General features: G+C 42.3%; 1 protein-coding gene and 1 long non-coding RNA gene across 2 annotated transcripts; both read left to right on the top strand.

Annotated features, from left to right (window-relative positions):
* The first annotated feature begins 12 nt into the window (after positions 1-12).
* Positions 13-17,717, top strand: LOC124260908 (glutathione S-transferase kappa 1-like). The gene is made up of 8 exons (XM_046695231.1): positions 13-129; positions 1,525-1,612; positions 4,001-4,101; positions 11,219-11,347; positions 12,084-12,119; positions 12,538-12,654; positions 12,994-13,087; positions 16,657-17,717. Exons 1-8 carry the CDS (start codon positions 61-63, stop codon positions 16,704-16,706), a joined length of 684 nt encoding a protein of 227 aa, XP_046551187.1. The 5' UTR covers positions 13-60; the 3' UTR covers positions 16,707-17,717.
* A 31-nt stretch (positions 17,718-17,748) lies between these two features.
* On the top strand, positions 17,749-19,353 carry LOC124260910. The gene is made up of 2 exons (XR_006894213.1): positions 17,749-18,511; positions 18,921-19,353. It is a non-coding gene; the product is annotated as an uncharacterized LOC124260910 (long non-coding RNA).
* The last annotated feature ends 326 nt before the right edge of the window (positions 19,354-19,679 follow it).

Here is a 19,679-nt window from a genome sequence, read left to right as displayed (position 1 = left end):
ACCAGTCTATATACTCGCACGGCTCGTCTCTGTGAGGAGCCAAGTGATCACTCGCGCAAAATGTCGGCGAAAAAGAGAGTCGAGTTGTTTTATGATGTTGTTTCTCCATATTCGTGGTTTGCGTTTGAGGTACAAAGCTGTCAGATTAATGTAAAGAATGTTGTTTAGTTGGGGTATATCGCCCTGTGAAATGACAATGCGCATGCACGAAGAAAACCTCTGACGAAGTCACGATAGTCACTAGAGATGGGAAATATGAACTTTGCACCTTCACTGGCTACACAGAAGCACATGTAACACCAAGGACATCTTCAAGTCCATAGAAAATAAATATGAACATATGTTTGGAACAGAACAATCATGGATATGAGATATTGGTAGAACTACCCCACATGACGCTTGCCACGAATGAATCGTAATTCATACCCCCTGTCTTCAACTTGTATCAAGGGATAATAAAAATTGAGGGCAAATGGAGGGTTACGCATGTTGCAGAACACGTGGAAGTTACTGTTATTTTTAGTATGGTGTAGAGATATGAAGAATTGTTTTTAAACTGGAGACAGATAAAAATGAAATGAATCTTCCAGCAGGAAGCACATGACCGTGAAGGATAACTTGGGTCAGGGTCCCACTGGTCTTCCTCCTGTAGTCGGGCGGTGGGGTAGCCTAATGGTTAAAGCGTTGGCTCGTCACGCCGAAGATCCGGGTTTGAATCCCCACATGGGTACAATGTGTGAAGCCCATTTCTGGTGTCCCCTGCCGTGATGTTGCTGGAATGTTGCTAAAAGCGGCGTAAAACCAAACTCAGTCAGTCAGTCCTCCTGTAGTCCAGCGTATAACTAGACGATTTTGCACTATACCAAGGTGTGCGCGATGTAGGCCTTGGCATGAATACGAGTTTATTCATATGAACTAGTCTTCCTGGACCTTGTAACCCCAAACTGGCATTTAGGTATATATTACTATACTATACGTTACTGATGTGATGTAGACTGATATGATCCTTTGTGACAATATGGATGATGTCAGGTTTTTGGCATTACAAGACCCTGTGCCTCGACCCAAAGTCAGCCAAAAAACAATGTGATTATAGAATATGTTCGCCAACTTGTTTTGTAACTACTTTACCATGTTTACTAATAAACCTTTCCTAGGTTAATACTCAGGGTTAGGTTAGGGCTAGGGTTGGCCTTTCTTTCCTTTTCTTTGTGGGTGGCGAACATATTCTATCTCCCAAAAAACATGAAACTCCATGGTTTAGTGACACCTCAAGTCACTCATGTTGGCATTTCTTTCTGTCTGTGCACTTTTTACATCTGACTAATATCCTTTTCCAGCAGTAAGTACTTGATAGGTTGGGTATTGGGGTTTGGTATTTAATTACCGATCGCGAAAAAGACATGTCCCAGCCCTCAGTTAGTACCCAACGATTTGGTGTGTGAATAATCTTTTTTTATTAACAGTAATAACATGCATGGACTAAATGCACGATAACTAGGCCATGCACTGTTTCATTTACAGGTGCTGTGTCGATACAGGGCTAGTGGAGCATGGAACATAAATCTGCAGTTAAGGCCATTCTTTCTTGGAGGCGTAATGCAAGGCTCAGGTTGTGAAATCTCTAAATTTTTTATATTTGTTAGAATATTGAGGAGAATTTGTCAAGATACAAATGATATTGTTCAGATTGCACACAGAGGGAACTACCTAAGATGCAATGTGACAAAATAAATTTTACATTACACTTCCATCACAAACTGTACTCTAGGGACACCATTGTAGGGCTTGAAGGACATCCCCCCGCTTTCTTCACCTTCCTCTACTCCCATTACTCAACCCACTTCTGCTCATGATTCTCCAGTAGAAGGTGATACAGCCATGAATTTCTGATAATCCTTGTGTCACTGACAATCCAAAACTTCAGGGGTGGTTCATTTCTGGTGTCCCCAGCCGTGATGTTGCTGGAATATTGCTAAAAGCGGCGTAAAGCCAAACTCAGTCAGTCAGTCAGGGGTGGTGGGTAGCCTTGTGGTTAAAGCGTTTGCTCGTGTCACCAAAGACCCGGGTTTGATTCCCAACATGGGTACAATGTTTGAAGCCCATTTCTGCTGTGATATTGCTGGAATGTTGCTAAAAGCAGTGTGTAATTAAACTCACTCACTCACCAAAATTCTCTTCATTCAATAGATTTTATCAAAGCGGGGCTATAAATATAGTTATGAGCAGCGATGTGGGCTCCATCTTTTTGCGGTTAGTCCTTCAGTACCAGTCAGTGAACCAAATTTCATGTATATAAAGTTGTGTTGTTGCACTTTGTTGACTTAGTGTGAGATATAAATTAAACCATAATAACAATATGAACAGCACTTTAGTAATTACCATTGTATCTTGAACAAAAACAATTCTCAGTTCAAATCATCCTAATATCCTAAGGTTTCCATGGTCAAAGGTAAATGTTCTGATTGCTTTCTTGGAATTCGTGAGTGAGCATAATCATGTGACAGCCTTTTCCTGGAGTGCTTGAATAGTGAGGTCAAAAACTTGTTAAAAAGCATAAAACATATTGGCCCTTGATCAGACTGTTTTTGTGAAAAGCTGGATGCATCCCTTTGATCTTGAGCTTTGAACCCATGAAGATCCGGGGTAGAATAGGTCTTCAGCAACCCATGCTTGCCACAAAAGGCAACTATGCTTGTCATAAGAGGCGACTAACGGGATCGGTTGGTCAGGCTCGCAGACTTGGTTGACACATGTCATCGTTTCCCAATTACGCAGATCGATGCTCATGCTGTTGATCACTGGATTGTCTGGTCCAGACTTCGATTATTTACAGACCGCTGGAACATTGCTGAGTGTGGCGTAAAACTAAACTCACTCACTCACTCACGCTTGAGCTTTGATGGTGTTTGTGGTGTGACGTTATTCCAAACCTAACACCACAGTAAGGTTTGAATGATGATCATGTTGCCAAGATGACAAACAGATAAACAGTACACTAGTGCATGTGATATTTTATACTTGTTCATACAAATTACAATTAATAATAAGAGATTATTATACAATCATGTCAGTCATACTGAATTTATCAAATGAGGGTCAGAGTACTTTTATTCCCTTAGCAAGATTATTATAATTCCTGAAGGCAACATAATACTCGTAACATTTGCTTTAGAGATGTAATAATTATACTATTCACACATTGCTAAGGATCAAATCATGGAGTCAGCAGAAAACTATGATGTGGGGGTCAAATTTGGTTTAAAAATCTAAGGTTATTGTAAGCATAGATCGTAGGTTTCAGTATGTCATTTCATCTTGTGGATCCCATACCTGCTATTGACAGGTGTTGTTTATTTGTCAATGTCTAGCTGCATGATTTGCAAAATGGATGATTGGTGACATGAAAACCATTTTTTATGGTTACTCGTCAAGTGCATAAGATTAGAATAAAGTGGCTGTTTGCCTAAAGAGGGGTTACCATATTAGGCCAAATAAAAAAGATGTTGTGGTTCCGATTACACCTCTTTGAAATTTAGGGTAGGTAAGTAGGAATTTAAAAAATTATATATTTTTTTAAGAAATAAATTACGAACAAATAACACATTTATCAAAGAGTAATTAATTATTCAATCAAATTTGCGACCATCATGTTGACTTTCTCTATCAGAATGACCCATTCTGTCTTTGCCAGGAAAAAACAATGGTATCTGAAAGCTTACTTTATTCATACCTCTTAAAAAAAATAGTCGGCACCAGAATTCAAGGGTCGGTCAGGTAATCGGAACCACAACATTTTTTTTTAGGCCTTATTAATCACCAGTTTTGAATGGATACATTTTCAAATCATAAATCTACGTTTAGGTGAAGTTGTGAATTTTTATGATCCTTTTCAAAGTGTGAGTAGTAAACTTTATTCTTGAAATTACGAGGTTTACAATTTTTTAGCTATGGGTTTGTATGATTGCAATCACAGTGTTAACAGAAAGTCTGTTTTCAGAAAACAAGCCCCCAGCCACTGTACCCAACAAGGCAGCTTACATGAGCAAGGACTTGCAGAGGATGCGGGAATTCATGAACGTTCCTCTAAATCAACCTGCAGTAGGTAACTTGTATGAATGCAAAAGAAATTCTTGAAAGAGAGAGTATTATTTGTCGATTAGATATGATTTCATATGCATGTTTTAAGCATGAAAATTTGTGACCATCAGAATTATTTTGTCAAAATATCATTTGCTGTTGTCTTTTTTCTATTTCCATGTTTGAACAACTTTGAAGTTGTCAGAATAAAATGTTTATGGGCCATCCTTGTCTGCAATGGGGAAAAGCAGGGATGTAAAACTGAATTATTATATTTTTGTATCAAAGTTTATGTGAAAAATACAAATTTTTCCTTATCCTGACTCATGCTCTTTTTGCTTGTCTTCTTCTTCTTGCGAACATAGTGGAACACTTGTATCTCCCTAATTGAAGCTCCCTTCAATGTAAAATCACTAATTAGTACACCACGAGTTACCTCCCTTCCACAAGCCCGGGGAACGAGGCCACCTCCACCCATGTGCCTCACTCTCTCCTTCTTCCCAGTGAGCTGGACGTGAGAGCGCTGTGTCTCCGACACACTATATCCTTTGATTATATTTAGTTAGTTACCTCATTATAGACATCTATAGAGGTTTAGCTAGTATCCTTCAACAATTATATATTGATATTTAGTCGTGTTTCTACTGTTTATTCACGGGGCGCCATGTTTGTTCTGTGGATTACGTTGATGAAAATTCTGTACTGTTGCAGATTCGTTTTTATTCTGCTGCTGATCCGGTGCATTTAATATGCCCTAGCTGTACTGCGCCATGTTCATTTTATTCAGGTGGCAGTTCGCGGTACTAATTTATCAATTCTGCCTTTAATAAATAATTACTTTATGTTTGAGACGCCGCAGCAGATAGGTCGCTGCGTATGCAGAGTCTAGCCATGACTGATACACCTGCACCCTCGCCAGTCTACTGCTGTTGGTGACCCCCTCCCGTCTGGTGATCCGCTAGAGTGGTGGAGAGGCGTGGGGCGTAGTCCGCCCGCCTCAAGAAGCGTCCCTGCTTCCCCAGACATCCCATCGTCGATGCCGGAAGACTAGAGGGCTTCTACTGCATCTCAACGCCAGACTTCACACCCCAGGGCAGCGTCCGACCTTCTGAGGGGAAATCAACGAAGTCTACTAGAACTTTCTCAGCCGAGATTGTTCCCGTCGCAGATTTGGGCCTGTATGAGGATCAGCCCGATCATCATACCTGATGTACATCAAAAGAATGACCGATGTCGGCAACAGTGATGTCAGCGCAGATCAACATGCAGCCTGATGTACCAACGCTGATATTCGATGATCTTCCTGAAGGTCCCGGCCGCTACCAACACTCAACGCAGACTTCGCGACTTCCCAGGGCAGCGTCGACTTCTGAGGGGAAATCAACGAAGTCTACTAGGACTTTCTCAACCGAGATTGTTCCAGCCGCTGAACTTAGCCTCTCACGATGATCAACCGATCATCATCCCCGGCGTCACTTTCACAAGAAGAAGCGACCAGTGACATCAGCAGAGATCGCCATGCAGCCTGATGTCTCTACACTGATGTCAGGACGACTTCCCTGAGGGCTCAGCAGCTGTCATCGCAGAGAGGGCACCGACCACTTCGCCGCAGACCATCCCAGACGAGCTGTTGCGGCAGATCATGACCATGATGGAGGGCCACTACAGACGGGAGAAGCAGCCAGCCCAGAGCCTGAGCAACGCAGATGACACCCCAGAGGCAACCCCAGTCAGCGTGAGCAGCCACGACCGAAGCAGCCTTCGAAAGGAAGTCACAGACCACCTCGGCGAAGGACCCAGATGTACAGTCTTCGCGAAGGCCTTCGAAGACGGGAGAGATCGCCACCGCCCTCGGCCTCATCCTCAGATGCGGACTTAAGGTCATCCCATAGACGTAGATCACCTAGGGCGATCTCCACGCCGTTCACCATCACCGATCTCCTCGTACATCACCACACAAGTCGGCACAATAAGTCTACAGTCAGGTCTCCCCAAGCCACCCACGACATAGAGATAGCAGCACACAGGTCACCATCAGAAGAGCATCAACCTCTCATCACCGATGCTGGTACAGAAGATGATGGAGGCATCATCTTCTCAGACGCTGAGATAAGATATTGGATGGTAAACAACCTAGATATCTTCACCATCCAAGAGTGGCAACTCAGTGCAGACATACCTGATGAAGGAAGACGATGCAGACGTCGTCACCCTACCTCCGATCGACCCGATTGCTGCGGTGCCACAGAATGTGGACACAGCCTACCATAAAGCCATGTAAGTTCAACGCCAGAGGCGTATGTTCTTTGGCCTTAATAGATCTAGAACGATCAATGAGATTCTTATCACCAGATTTCGTAACACGACTTCTGAAGATGATAGGATGATCTACTCGGCTCTACTTATGCAGAACCAGCAAGAACCACACCCTGTATGAAGCTAACGCTCATATATTGATCGGACTCTAGACACTTCGCTAAGGAAGTCCCAGGCAGCCTCAGCGAAGGAACTAGAGCCTCACCAGTTACAAGGGACGCCACGTGAGAAGTAGCCCACGACCCACATCCTGTTGAACACAGAGGTCGCTTCACGAAGCAAGCATGAGTCAGGATAAGTATAAAATATCAATTTTACTCTAAAAATTACATATATATATACTGATCGGTCTCTGACTCGATACCTTCGCGAAGGTCGCTAAGGCTAAGTGGCTCCAAGTCTACTTCACCCAGAAGATCTAGAAGGGATACTTCGAGCTTCGTGAAGTCTCCGGCGCTCACGAGGAAGTATCCTCCAAGGTCTCCATATACTAGCCACCCGTCCATATATAGCTACTCGTCAGTCCGTTCAAGACATCGCATAAGTTGTCTATCAACTGTATGCCATATGCCGTCTATAAGCCTACGCGAAGACAATTGCACAGGCTATTTACAACACAAAACGCCGCTATATTAATTAGTCAACGACGCTTCATAGATCTTCACAGAAATCAACTTTCCGTGATAGATTGCTAGAATATGCTATCTCGCACTCACGATACGATTATCTACATGCGTGACCATTACGCTTGATCTGCAGACAATTCAATATCGAAATTGAACAGCAGCCTTGTTACAGCGAGTATAACTCATAATCAGCTTTTAATTCTACAATTATGACGATACATTGATGTATACAGTCTACAAGCTGACAACTTGCAAGTTTATTGTACCTTTATATAAGGAAGTCGGAATTATATTCAAAACTGAAGTTACTTTCACGACAGCCAGGAAAATAACCTACCCAGCATTAATATTTCAGAGCGAGGTATTTCATACGGAGGTTTCAGCTGCGTTTACCATTAACCCTCGAAACACGTGGTCACTTTCGGGTAACCGGGGAAGCTACGGTGAAGACCGGCGATTATGCTAATATAAACGACGGCAAGATTTTATACAAAGGTTTTTCCTGCTACACCGGTGATATCACAGCTGGTATTCTACAGAATCAAAATGCCTTGTTTTGATTGGACCCGCGACAGGACAACGACCCTCGAGAGGTCGATCTTAGTTCACAGTTCAAGACTTACGTTACAAGTGACAACTATATATCAGTGAACGAGCAAGCCTCCTTACAGTCCAGTTAATCTGAACCTTCATGATTGGGCTGCTTTCTTCAGGTTAGAGACCTCCCCTGTAAAGTTAGGACGAGGGAGCCGCGGCAGTCAGGCGATTTAACATAAAGTTTCAGCGAGGACAGACACACCTGGTTGTGCACCTACATCGTCAAAGGACTTCGCGAGGCCGAATTTACCTAGACGACGTGGGATACAAGTGGATCTAAATCCACAGCGCCTCAGACTACAGCTGAATTTCATCATCAAGCTACTAACACAACTAGATGGTTAGTAAACCTACTTAAGCTTTCTGATTGGAGGATTAAAGCGGAAGTTTCACGCCTCCAACTTGGGGATCTGTATATAGTGCTCCAACACCTCACAAGTGAGGTTTTATGAACAACGCCTGGATGACATACTTGGACTTCATGATACGATGATTCTATCACGCGATTGCCAGCAAGAGCACTGTAAATTTATCTCCACCGAACCAAACAGGAGGGAAAAATGCATCAGATTATTTCCTCAATCATCAAGTTACGCAGACTGAAGTCTCATGTACTACCATCTCCTTTGGATGAGAACTGTCATACTACGTGCCTAGAAGACTGATGGACCCGATCCGACCCTCCATGAGCTGCTAATACTCATGATATTAGAAGCTAACTTCTACAATTGATCTACACAAAATGTTATTTGAAATTATGGAGGGTTATTTTTGGAGATCCGATATGGTGGTTGCCAACCATTATCTGAGAGATATCACCGCCGAGGACGTCTCAGGTATCCACCAATTCGGTCCCATGGTCCTCGCACAACAGTTGACAGTTCCTCGGAGAAGATAAGTCAATCTTACAGATTTCTACTTATCTTATAACAGTACTAAATAGCTACATGCTATATATAATTTGCTTAAGTTCTTTTTTATCATCACAGTACTATGATTATTACATCATACAATATATAAGTTAACAACTCTACAGAGTTTGTTATTATATATTTACCTTAAGTTAATCATATCTTAAAGCGTGAGTACTATGGTTACATTATAAATGCATTAGCTAACAAACTCTACAGAGTTTTAGGCTATTATATCATGAGCTTAAGTTAATTATATCTTAAGCATAGTACTATACTCATATTGTAAAAATATATTAGCTTACAAACTCTCACGGGTTTTGCTATTATATAGGTTGCTTAAGCTTATTCATATCTTAAGCTCAGTACTATGTTTATATCATATAAGTATATTAGCTAACAAACTCTAAAGAGTTTTTTGCTATTTGGCTTAAGTTTCATCATATCTTAAGCATTATGGTTACATTATAACATGTATTAGCTAACAAACTCTACAGAGTTTTTGCTATTATATATGTAACTTAAGCTTATTCATATCTTAAGCGCAGTACTATGTTTATATCATATAGGTATATTAGCTATCAAACTCTAAAAGAGTTTTGCTATTATATATTTGGCTTAAGTTTCATCATATTTTAAGCTTTATGGTTACATTATAACATGTATTAGCTAACAAACTCTACGGAGTTTTTGCTATTATATATGTAGCTTAAGGTTTCCTTCATATCTTAAGCTCAATACTATGTTTATATCATATAAGTATATTAGCTAACAAAACTCTAAAAGGTTTTTTGCTATTATATATTTAGCTTAAGGTTTTCCTTCATATCTTAAGCTCAATACTAGGTTTATATCATATAAGTATTTTAGCTAACAAACTCTAAAGGGTTTTTTGCTATTATATAATTAGCTTAAGTTCATCATATCTTAAGCAGTATGGTTTACATTATAAAATGTATTAGCTAACAAACTCTGACGGAGTTTTGCTTTTATATATATAGCTTAAGTTTAATCATATCTTAAGCTCAGTACTATGGTTTACATTATAAGTCTATTAGCTAATAAACTCTACAGAGTTTTTGGCTATTGTATATGTAGCTTAAGTTACTTATATCTTAAGCACACTACTATACTCATATTGTAAAATATATTAGCTAACAAACTCTATAGAGTTTGCTATTATATATGTAGCTAAAGCTTATTCATATCTTAAGCTCAGCACTATGTCTATATCATATAAGTATATTAGCTAACAAACTCTAAAGAGTTTTGCTATTATATAATTAGCTTAAAGTTTAATCATATCTTAAGCTCAGTACTATGTTATATCTTAAAAGTATTTTAGCTAACAAACTCTAAGGAGTTTATACTAGCATATTAACAAGCTTAAGTCTATTAGTCTTAAGCATTGTATTAATGTTATATATACTTTATCATAATAAGTACATTGTAATAACCTTTATATGGCAGCTGATAAGTTAGCAGCAGGAATTCATCAGTTCAGTGCCTTTATGAAGTTCCCATAGGGTTATTACAATCATCACAGTTCAAATCACTAATTAATAAAATCCAAAGTATTATATATTCCCACCTCCTTTTCCATAGGATTCTACAAGCAAAAGAGCATGAGTCAGGATAAGGAAAAATATGTAATTTTTAGAGTAAAATTGATATTTTATACCCACCTGACTCATGAGGTAAACTTCCCTCCATCCTCCCCACATAACACTTTGGATTTCCCTGTAAATTCAAATGTTGGGCTCAGTATATGAGGAGAGAGTGAGGCACATGGGTGGAGGTGAAGCCCTCGTTCCCAAGCTTGTGGAAGGGAGGTAACTTCGTGGGTGTACTAATTAGTGATTTTACATTGAAGGGAGCTTCAATTAAGGGAGATACAAGTGTTCCACTATGTTACTTAAGAAGAAGAAGACAAGCAAAAGAGCATGAGTCAGGATAAGTATAAAATATAAATTTTACTCTAAAATTACATACTTGGTAACTGGATGTCCTGAATGTTTTTTGACAAATACCTCGCAGCCCGGTTCAGAATTTCTTGATGGCCAAATTTCAGTCTCTGGCAGTCTGTAGCCCATTTTTCTTACCAACAAGGTCGAAAATATCGGGGTTCATATTTTTCATACGATGCCCTAGGGCAAAATATCAGTTTGTCATGGTGATGTGACGTCATAAACAATGCTATGACGTCACGTTTCTTCTGTGACGTTGCGTTCTACATACAGCGACGGCGGGTAGCCAGCCTATGTTTTATAGTAGGTTTTGGGTTATTTTCCTCAATTTGACGACTTCGGTAATAAACAGAATATTATATTCATACCCATATCATACTATGTTTACGACACTCGTGCCTAAATATCGGTATCAACATTTAGATACTCGTGTCGTAAACATAGTATGACATGGGCACTCATATAATATCCTCTATTTATGTTGTACTGTTGACTTTTAATGTAATCTTTTATGGTTTTTCTATTTTAAAGTCGAACTTTTGATAATGTACATATTGTACTGTCCATCCATATTAGGTTTTCTTTCAATTAAATATACTTAATATTAATGTTTAGCTTCTTGTCTTAGATATTCTGGGATGAAAGTTTTAAGTTTAACTCGCACACTCATTAAATGTTCAGTCCTTGCAGAAAATAAAAGCTTGGTATTGTCCCATTTCAGAATTTTGTGGAGGCAGTGCTGGTGAAGGGATCCCTCCAGGCGATGCGATTTTTGACGGTGGTTGACATGAAGCATCCTGACAAGACAGAGGCTTTGTCCCGTGAACTCTGGATGAGAATATGGAGCAGGGTCTGCAGATTGTTGTATTACAATATGAGTGTCTTCTGTCTAATGTCTTGTTGTCATATTGATGCTATAAGGGACCGTTCATAAGTTAAGGCTAGGAGGGGGTGATGATGATTTTAAGGAAGGGTGTGTGTGTGTGTGTGGGTGTTTCACCCATTTTTTTCTGGGGAACTAGGGGTGTCATCAATTTTTACACATGTTCTGGGGTGGGTGGGTAGGGTTCAGCAATTTTGTACAGAAAAACATGTTTAAAATTATGCTTAGAAATTATGGGAAGGTTGGGGTCATTGATTTTGTACATGACATGTTGGAGGGAGACACTCATTTTGTACATAAATTTTAGGGGTATGGGTGGGTGGTCATTCACATTGCATATGCTGCTCCATAAAATTCATCATCACCCCCACTAGTCATAAATTATGAACGGTCCCTAATGTTGTGTGTCCTTCACCTTGGCTTGTGCAAGTTTTAATAAGTTAATGTCTACAGACTGTTAGTGGCAGCAAATGGTTGAAACCTTTGTAGAATATTGAGTGTTGTTATGGTCAGGTTGTAACAAACTCTGACCTTTTATGACAGTATTGATGACTGAATGGTTGGGTCCATACTGAATGTATTTCATTACACTTGGAATTTAGCTTAGCTTAGTGCAGCATCAAACTCTAGTCAGCAACTTACCACAGACTTCGGTTTGAGATATTCAAGTTATGTTGAATTTGAAACTTTTTTTTGTCATCAGGATGAAGATATCACCCAGCCAGACAGTTTCATTGAGGTAAAAATGTCAACATTCGGACTTGCAACCTTATTACAATCAAAGCTCCATTGCTTCGTTCCAAGTTAGACCATGTTACACTATAAAAGATCATTCCCTTAACAATTAATGTCCAGGATAGGATTCCAGGACAGAATAGGTCCCCCAACCTCCCAAACTGCCAAAACAGATAACAACTGAAGATTCTTTCAGTTTTCGATACTTAATCTGTAATGGCTAATCTGTAACTTTTATACTGTTGAGTATTTACTAATGTAAACACTGGCATCCTTATGTGTTTGTGGTATATGTGATAAAATATTAATAAGTAAGAGTGATTATCTCCTTAAAGATTTAGAGACTGATAGTGTATGTTTTGTGGTATTTTGTAAGGCAAAAGCCATTGAAGACAAATAATGGTTACCCATGCATGTTTCAGGCAGGGAAGAAGGCTGGTCTAAGTGATGCAGTAATCAATGATGCGTTGGGTCGTATAAAGGACCAAGAGATCAAAGATATGTTGAAACAGAACACACAAGATGCACTTGATTACAAGGCAAGTTTCAACTTCATAACATGCTTTTTCACTGACTTCCCATTGAAAGATTAACATGTATTCATTTCATATTTAATTTTCAGTCAGCAAATGTACATTTCATACTTTTAAAATTTGTTCTGAATGAATATGTTTACATTAGATTTTTATCTGATCTTGGACTTTATATATTATTCTTATGTCACTGTTCACTGAAATATTCAAAACATCTTGACACGTCAGTTTTAATCAGGTTTTGTAAGAAAAAGAATGTCTTCAGGTCAGAAGAAATTAGAATTTCTTACAAATTGCAGGAAACAAACCGGTACGTGGTATTATTATTATGTAATTCTTTTACAGGCATTTGGTGCTCCAATCATTATTGCACATGTGGAATCAGGACCGGAACTTATCTTTGGAGCAGACCGTTTTGATATTCTTGCAAGATTGTTAGGTAAGAAAAGGTGTTTTGTTTACCTAGACAAGTTGTTTTGAAAGGGGCAGCTGTATCAAAGGTAGACTATTGTTGCCTGCACAGTAAACCAACATTCACCCACTCTTGATCATATCTATCTCACTGTAGCAGCATCAATCTTGCCCATTTTGGCTTGTCTCCTGGCACCCCTTTATACAGCGTCCGCCCGAGAGAGCGGAAGGTCGTGGGTTCGATCCCTGACCGCCATAATAAAAAAGACGCTAAAATATGGTACTTGTTCGTCCCTGCCTGGCTATTTCGGCATTAATGGGTACAACAAGGACTGAATTGCCATTTCGGAGTCAGTATAATGTGTATGAGTGGGGTATTCATGCTTCACTGCTGCATGGTATCTCAGTGGGCTAGCACTATAAAACCAGCTTAAGTCTGGGCTAGTACAAGCAGCCGAACATACACATACACACGCATGCACGCATACGTCGTCATATGAGTGAAATATTCTCAAGCATGACGATAAACCCAATTTCACCTCACCTCATTCTGTAAGATGTCAGGATAGATCCCCAGTACCTGTTGTGTGTCTTTGTGGCCCCATACTAGCTTGTCTCCCTGTGGGTGTTCCTGGCCTGGATATTTCCACAGTACCCCTTGCTGGTCTCCCTGTGAATGTGAGACTAGGTCAGGTCCCCTGTTTCCATAGCTTCTTTCCCTGATGGTGTTCCTGGCCTGGATGTTACCACAGTACCCCTTGCTGCTGTCCCCATGGGTGTTCAGGGCTAGGATAGGCCCCCGGTACCCCTGGCTGGTCTCCCTGGCTGGTCTCCCTGTGGGTGTTTGAGGCCAGGAGAGGTCTCCAGTACCTCTTGCTGGTCTTCCTGTGGGTGTTTGAGGCCAGGAGAGGTCTCCAGTACCTCTTGCTGGTCTTCCTGTGTGTCTTTAAGGCCAGGAGAGGTCTCCAATAACCTTGGCTGGTCTCCCTGTGTGTCTTTAAGGCCAGGAGAGGTCTCCAGTACCCCTGGCTGGTCTCCCTGTGTGTCTTTAAGGCCAGGAGAGGTCTCCAATAACCTTGGCTGTTCTCTCTGTCGGTGTTTGAGTCCAGGATACGTCACTGGTACCTCTTGCTGGTCTCCCTGTGTGTCTTTAAGGCCAGGAGAGGTCTCCAGTACCTCTTGCTGGTCTCCCTGTGTGTCTTTAAGACCAGGAAAGGTCTCCAGTACCTCTTGCTGGTCTCCCTGTGTGTCTTTAAGGGTGTTTGGGGCTAGGATAGGTCCCCAGTACCCCCGTCTGGTCTACCTGTGGGTGTTTGGAGCCAGGACAGGTCCCCAGTACCTCTTGCTGGTCTCCCTGTGTGTCTTTAAGGCCAGGAGAGGTCTCCAATACCCCTGGCTGGTCTCCCTGTGTGTCTTTAAGGCCAGGACAGGTCCCCAATACCTCTTGCTGGTCTCCCTGTGGGTGTTTGGAGCCAGGACAGGTCCCCAGTACCTCTTGCTGGTCTTGCTGTGTGTCTTTAAAGGCCAGGAGAGGTCTCCAAATACCTCTTGCTGGTCTCTCTGTCAGGTGTTTGGAGTCCAGGACAGGTCACTGGTACCTCTTGCTGGTCTCCCTGTGTGTCTTTAAGGCCAGGACAGGTCTCCAGTACCTCTTGGCTGGTCTCCCTGTGGGTTTGAGACCAGGATAGGTCTTCAGTACCTCTTACTGGTCTCCCTGTGTGTCTTTAAGGGTGTTTGGGGCAGGGATAGATCCCCAGTACCCCTTGCTGGTCTACCTGTCTTCCAGGCCAGGATAGGTCCTCAGTACCTTCTTGCTGTCTGGTCTCCCTGTGTGTCTTTAAGGGTGTTTGGGGGCTAGGACCCTGTCAGGGTCCCAGTACCCTGTCTGGTCTACCTGCTGGGTGTTTGGGGCCAGGATAGGTCCTCAGTACCCTGTTTGGTCTCCCTGTCAGGTGTTCCAGGCCAGGATAGGTCCTCAGTACCTCTTGCTGGTCTCCCTGTCAGGGTTCCAGGCCAGGATAGGTCCTCAGTACCTTGGCTGGTCTCCCAGTCAGGGTTCCAGGCCAGGATAGGTCCTCAGTACCTCTTGCTGGTCTCCCTGTCAGGGTTCCAGGCCAGGATAGGTCCTCAGTACCTCTTGCTGGTCTCCCTGTCAGGGTTCCAGGCCAGGATAGGTCCTCAGTACCTCTTGCTGGTCTCCCTGTCAGGGTTTCAGGCCAGGATAGGTCCTCAGTACCTCTTGCTGGTCTCCCTGTCAGGGGTTCCAGGCCAGGATGGGTCCTCAGTACCTCTTGCTGGTCTCCCTGTCAGGGTTTCCAGGCCAGGATAGGTCCTCAGTACCTCTTGCTGGTCTCCCTGTCTTTAAGGGTTCCAGGCCAAAGATAGGTCCTCAGTACCTCTTGCTGGTCTCCCTGTCAGGGTTCCAGGCCAGGATAGGTCCTCAGTACCCTCTTGCTGGTCTCCCTGTCAGGGTTTGAGGCCAGGATAGGTCCTCAGTACCTCTTGCTGGTCTCCCTGTCAGGTTTCCAGGCCAGGATAGGTCCTCAGTACCTCTTGCTGGTCTCCCTGTCAGGGTTCTCCCTGTCCAGGCCAGGATAGGTCCTCAGTACCTCTTGCTGGTCTCCCTGTCAGGGTTCCAGGCCAGGATAGGTCCTCAGTACCTCTTGCTGGTCTCCCTGTCAGGGATAGGTTCCAGGCCAGGATAGGTCCCTCAGTGCCTCTTGCTGGTCTCCCTGTCAGGGTTCCAGGCCAGGATAGGTCCTCAGTACCTCTTGCTGGTCTCCCTGTCAGGGTTCCAGGCCAGGATAGGTCCTCAGTACCTCTTGCTGGTCTCCCTGTCAGGGTTTCCAGGCCAGGATAGGTCCTCAGTACCTCTTGCTGGTCTCCCTGTCAGGGTTCCAGGCCAGGATAGGTCCTCAGTACCTCTTGCTGGTCTCCCTGTCAGGGTTCCAGGCCAGGATAGGTCCTCAGTTCCTCTTGCTTCCAGGTCCCCCTGTCAGGGTTCCAGGCCAGGCCAGATAGGTCCTCAGTACCTCTTGCTGGTCTCCCCTGTCAGGAGTTCCAGGTTTCCAGATCAGGATCAGGTCCTCCAGTACCTCTTAATATCTTTGCTGGTCTCCCTGTCAGGGTGTCTCCCAGTAGGGGGTTCCAGGCCAGGATATGTCCTCAGTACCTCTTGCTGGTCTCTCTGTGGTGGTTCCAGCCCAGGATAGGTCCCAGTACCTCTTGCACTTGTGTGACTTCCTTTTAATGGGTCCAAGCTAGGATAAATAGGATCTCAAATACCAATTGCTTGTCTTTTGTATTCAGATTCTGGGTCAGAATAGGTCTAGTGTTGATGAGCTGAATTCCTGTTGATAGTACAAGTATACCCATATAATATGTTAAGCAGTATCTTCTTTTTGTGTGGGACGGTGGGGTAGCCTAGTGGTTGCATTTGCTGTCCCCCGCATGCTGAAGACCTGGGTTCGATTCCCCACATGGGTACATTGTGTGAAGCCCATTTCTGGTGTTCCCAGCCGTGATATTGCTGGAATATTGCTAAAAGCGGCGTAAAACCCCACTCACTCACTCACTCACTCTTTTTGTGCTTTTCAGGTGAAGAATGGAAAGGACCTGTCCCAGAAATGGCCACATCTAAACTCTGATTTAATCCTAAAATTGAAAATTTAGTGCACAACCAGGTTTATATTAGTACAGAAACATGATAATGATTCGTTTATGAAACAGGATTTCTTGAGTAAGCTTTTGAATCACAATGGCTTTCACATGGAATCCTTCATAGGGTGAACAACAATCTGGTTTTCATCCCGATGATAGTGGAGTAGGGATGGCCAAGCCAAGCCAACACGGTGCTGGGATTCCCGGTGAGGAGTTGGATACCTTGGGCACCAGAAACATCATTGTGGGTTGGATCCTGGTTTACTCAGATAAAGTTTCTAAGTTTGTCAGCCCCATACCCCAGGCTCATGGGTTTCACCAAAGTGGTAAATGTCTTAGACCTGCATCACTTTGAGGTTTCCTCCAATATTAGGCTGATATGCTGTGATACAACACTTCAAGGTGGTGCTGAGCCCCACTCTCTCTAACTGTATTTTTCTTACAAGTTGTTATCTAGTTGTCAAAACTAAACAGATAAGATAAATATGATCAGCCAATAGACCTTAAGGCAAGTTACTGTCTGCAGAATTGAGAAAGTTTTGAAAAAATACAAATATGGATTGTCAGAAAACTTAATTACATTTGGGGGCAATTGTAAGAAAATAATGTAAAGCTTTGGAAGAATCTTGGCAATAAGGTTTAAAACCATTCAGAATATATTACTGGTTATGAAAAAGTAGGTTGGTAGGCTCTCCATGAACTTTTGTAGTGGTCATGTAGGATTTTGCTATTTCACTTCTGCTGTCAGTCATATTTTAAGATAAACTCGTAACAAAATTTAAGGGAACACTAAGATATTTGGTCATGGTGGAATTTTTTGGAACTAAATTTTGACAAAAGTCAGTATCTGGTCCAGCTGCATCGGGCATCTTCTGGGCATGCTTGAGATCAGATTGCGAATTGCCTCCCTTGGAATTTTGCGCTATTCTTTTTGGAGGATTTGTCCGAGTGTTTATCAGTTTGCTGGTGGCTGTGGTCAGCCTCGAACCCTGCATCCCAAATCATCCAACAAAGTTCAGTAGGTGAGAGATCTGGTGATGTGGCAACCCAAAGTAGACTGTTTATCTGCTGCTGTTGGAGAAAATCCAAAGCAAGTCTTTCTCTGTGAGGTCTGGCGTTATCCTCAAGTAAGGAAGAGGAGACTAATGGGATCGGGTGGTCAGGCTCGCTGACTTAGTTGAACATGTCATTGGTTCCCAATTGCGTAGATTGATGCTCATGCTATTGATCACTGGATTGTCTGGTCCAGTCTCGATTATTTACAGATCGCCACCATATAACTGGAATATTGCTGAGTGCAGCGTAAAACACTCACTCATTCAAGTTTCGACCAATCCTTTGTGAGAATGGAATCACTACTGGTCATAAAATTTCATCCAAATAACGCTGGCCGGTCAAATATCCCTGGACAATCACAAGATCAGTTCAGTGGTCATACCTTATTCCACCCCACACCATTACACTTCTGTATCTGTCATGCTCTTGAACATTGACGTCATGATAGTGCTCCCCCCTTGTCGACCATTTCTGAATCTCATCAGGAACCTTGACTAGCCGGTAAACCTGTCACAATTACCAAACTGTCAAGACCACTGAAGTCTCAGCCTCTTGTGTTGCACAGTAAGTTGAATTCCATGGGATGGGCGCCTTGACTTTAACTGGGTAGACTTCAGTCTGTTTCTCACTGAACTGCAGGAAATTCATATTACTGTTTTTGTTCGCTATCGTCTCTGAATTTCTGATACTGTCATGAACTGAATTCTAATTGCAATTATTGTAATGAAGCGATCTTGTCAGACTGTTGTCTTTTGTGGCCTTCCTTCACTGGGTCAAATTGACACGTGACCTGTGTGCCGGTATCGTTCCATTGGGTGGGAAATCACACTTTTTTACTTCCCAAAATGGGGCGGTTGGGTAGCCTAGTGGTTAAAGCGTTGGCTCGTCACGCCGAAGACCCGGGTTCGAATCCCTACATGGGTAATGTGTGAAGCCCATTTCTGGTGTCCCCGGACGTGATGTTGCTGGAATATTGCTAAAAGCGGCGTAAAACCAAACTCAGTCAGTCAGTCAGTACTTCCCAAAATGGCGTGCTACCTCGTTTTGAGATCTGCCACCATGTACCATGCCGATAGCTTCCCATTGCTGAATTCTCTTGCAAGATAGACTTTTGGAGGCACTGACGATACTTTTAATGGTGACAGGTTGCATACCGTGCTGATACACATGCAAATCATGATTCAACGCTGGCACAATCTCCTTCATGCTTTCTTTAAGTGTCATATGTTTCGTTCGGATTACTGATCAGGTTCAAATCCAGCATTGTCTTAAAAATACGCAACTTAAAGTTAAGTTGACTTCTTTGAGTGGCATTTTGGAATGAGCTGTAAAGTTGGTCCTATTGTACAGGTGTTCCCTTAAATTTTGTTTCCTGTATATAACTCTTTCATATTATGACAAACAGACTTTATAAATATCTTAGGAAAACTTTTTCTGGCTTTTCTGTCAATACATAAATAATTGATATCTCAATTTAAAAGAAACTTACCAGTTACCTGTTGTAATGAACAATCCGCATTTCGTCTTCTCGACAGTGGGGTATGGCTGACCAAGTCATCTAAGGTGCTGGGATTCCCATTGAGGAGTTACACACCTTGGGCACTTCAGAAACTTGTGATTAGTTGAATTCTGGTTCATTTTAATTAAGTTTCTGTTTTGTCAGCCCCATACCCCATGTTGACGGGTTTCACCAAAGTGGTAAATGTCTTAGACCTGCATCACTTTGGGCTTTATTCCCATATTGAGCTGTGATACGACTGGAATACAGGTCAAAGCTGTGATACGACTGGAATACAGGTCAAAGCAGTGTTGTTAAATGCCATTCTCTCTCTCTCTCTTTTTGTTGTTGGTTGTCATCTTTTGTTTTTGGACAAATGTAAAACAGATAAGATAATACCATCAGC

This window comes from Haliotis rubra, unplaced genomic scaffold (genome assembly GCF_003918875.1).
Source record: "Haliotis rubra isolate DU_JTF1 unplaced genomic scaffold, ASM391887v1 Scf780, whole genome shotgun sequence".
NCBI classification, from domain to species: domain Eukaryota; kingdom Metazoa; phylum Mollusca; class Gastropoda; order Lepetellida; family Haliotidae; genus Haliotis; species Haliotis rubra.
This window is presented reverse-complemented; position numbering and strand designations above follow the sequence as displayed.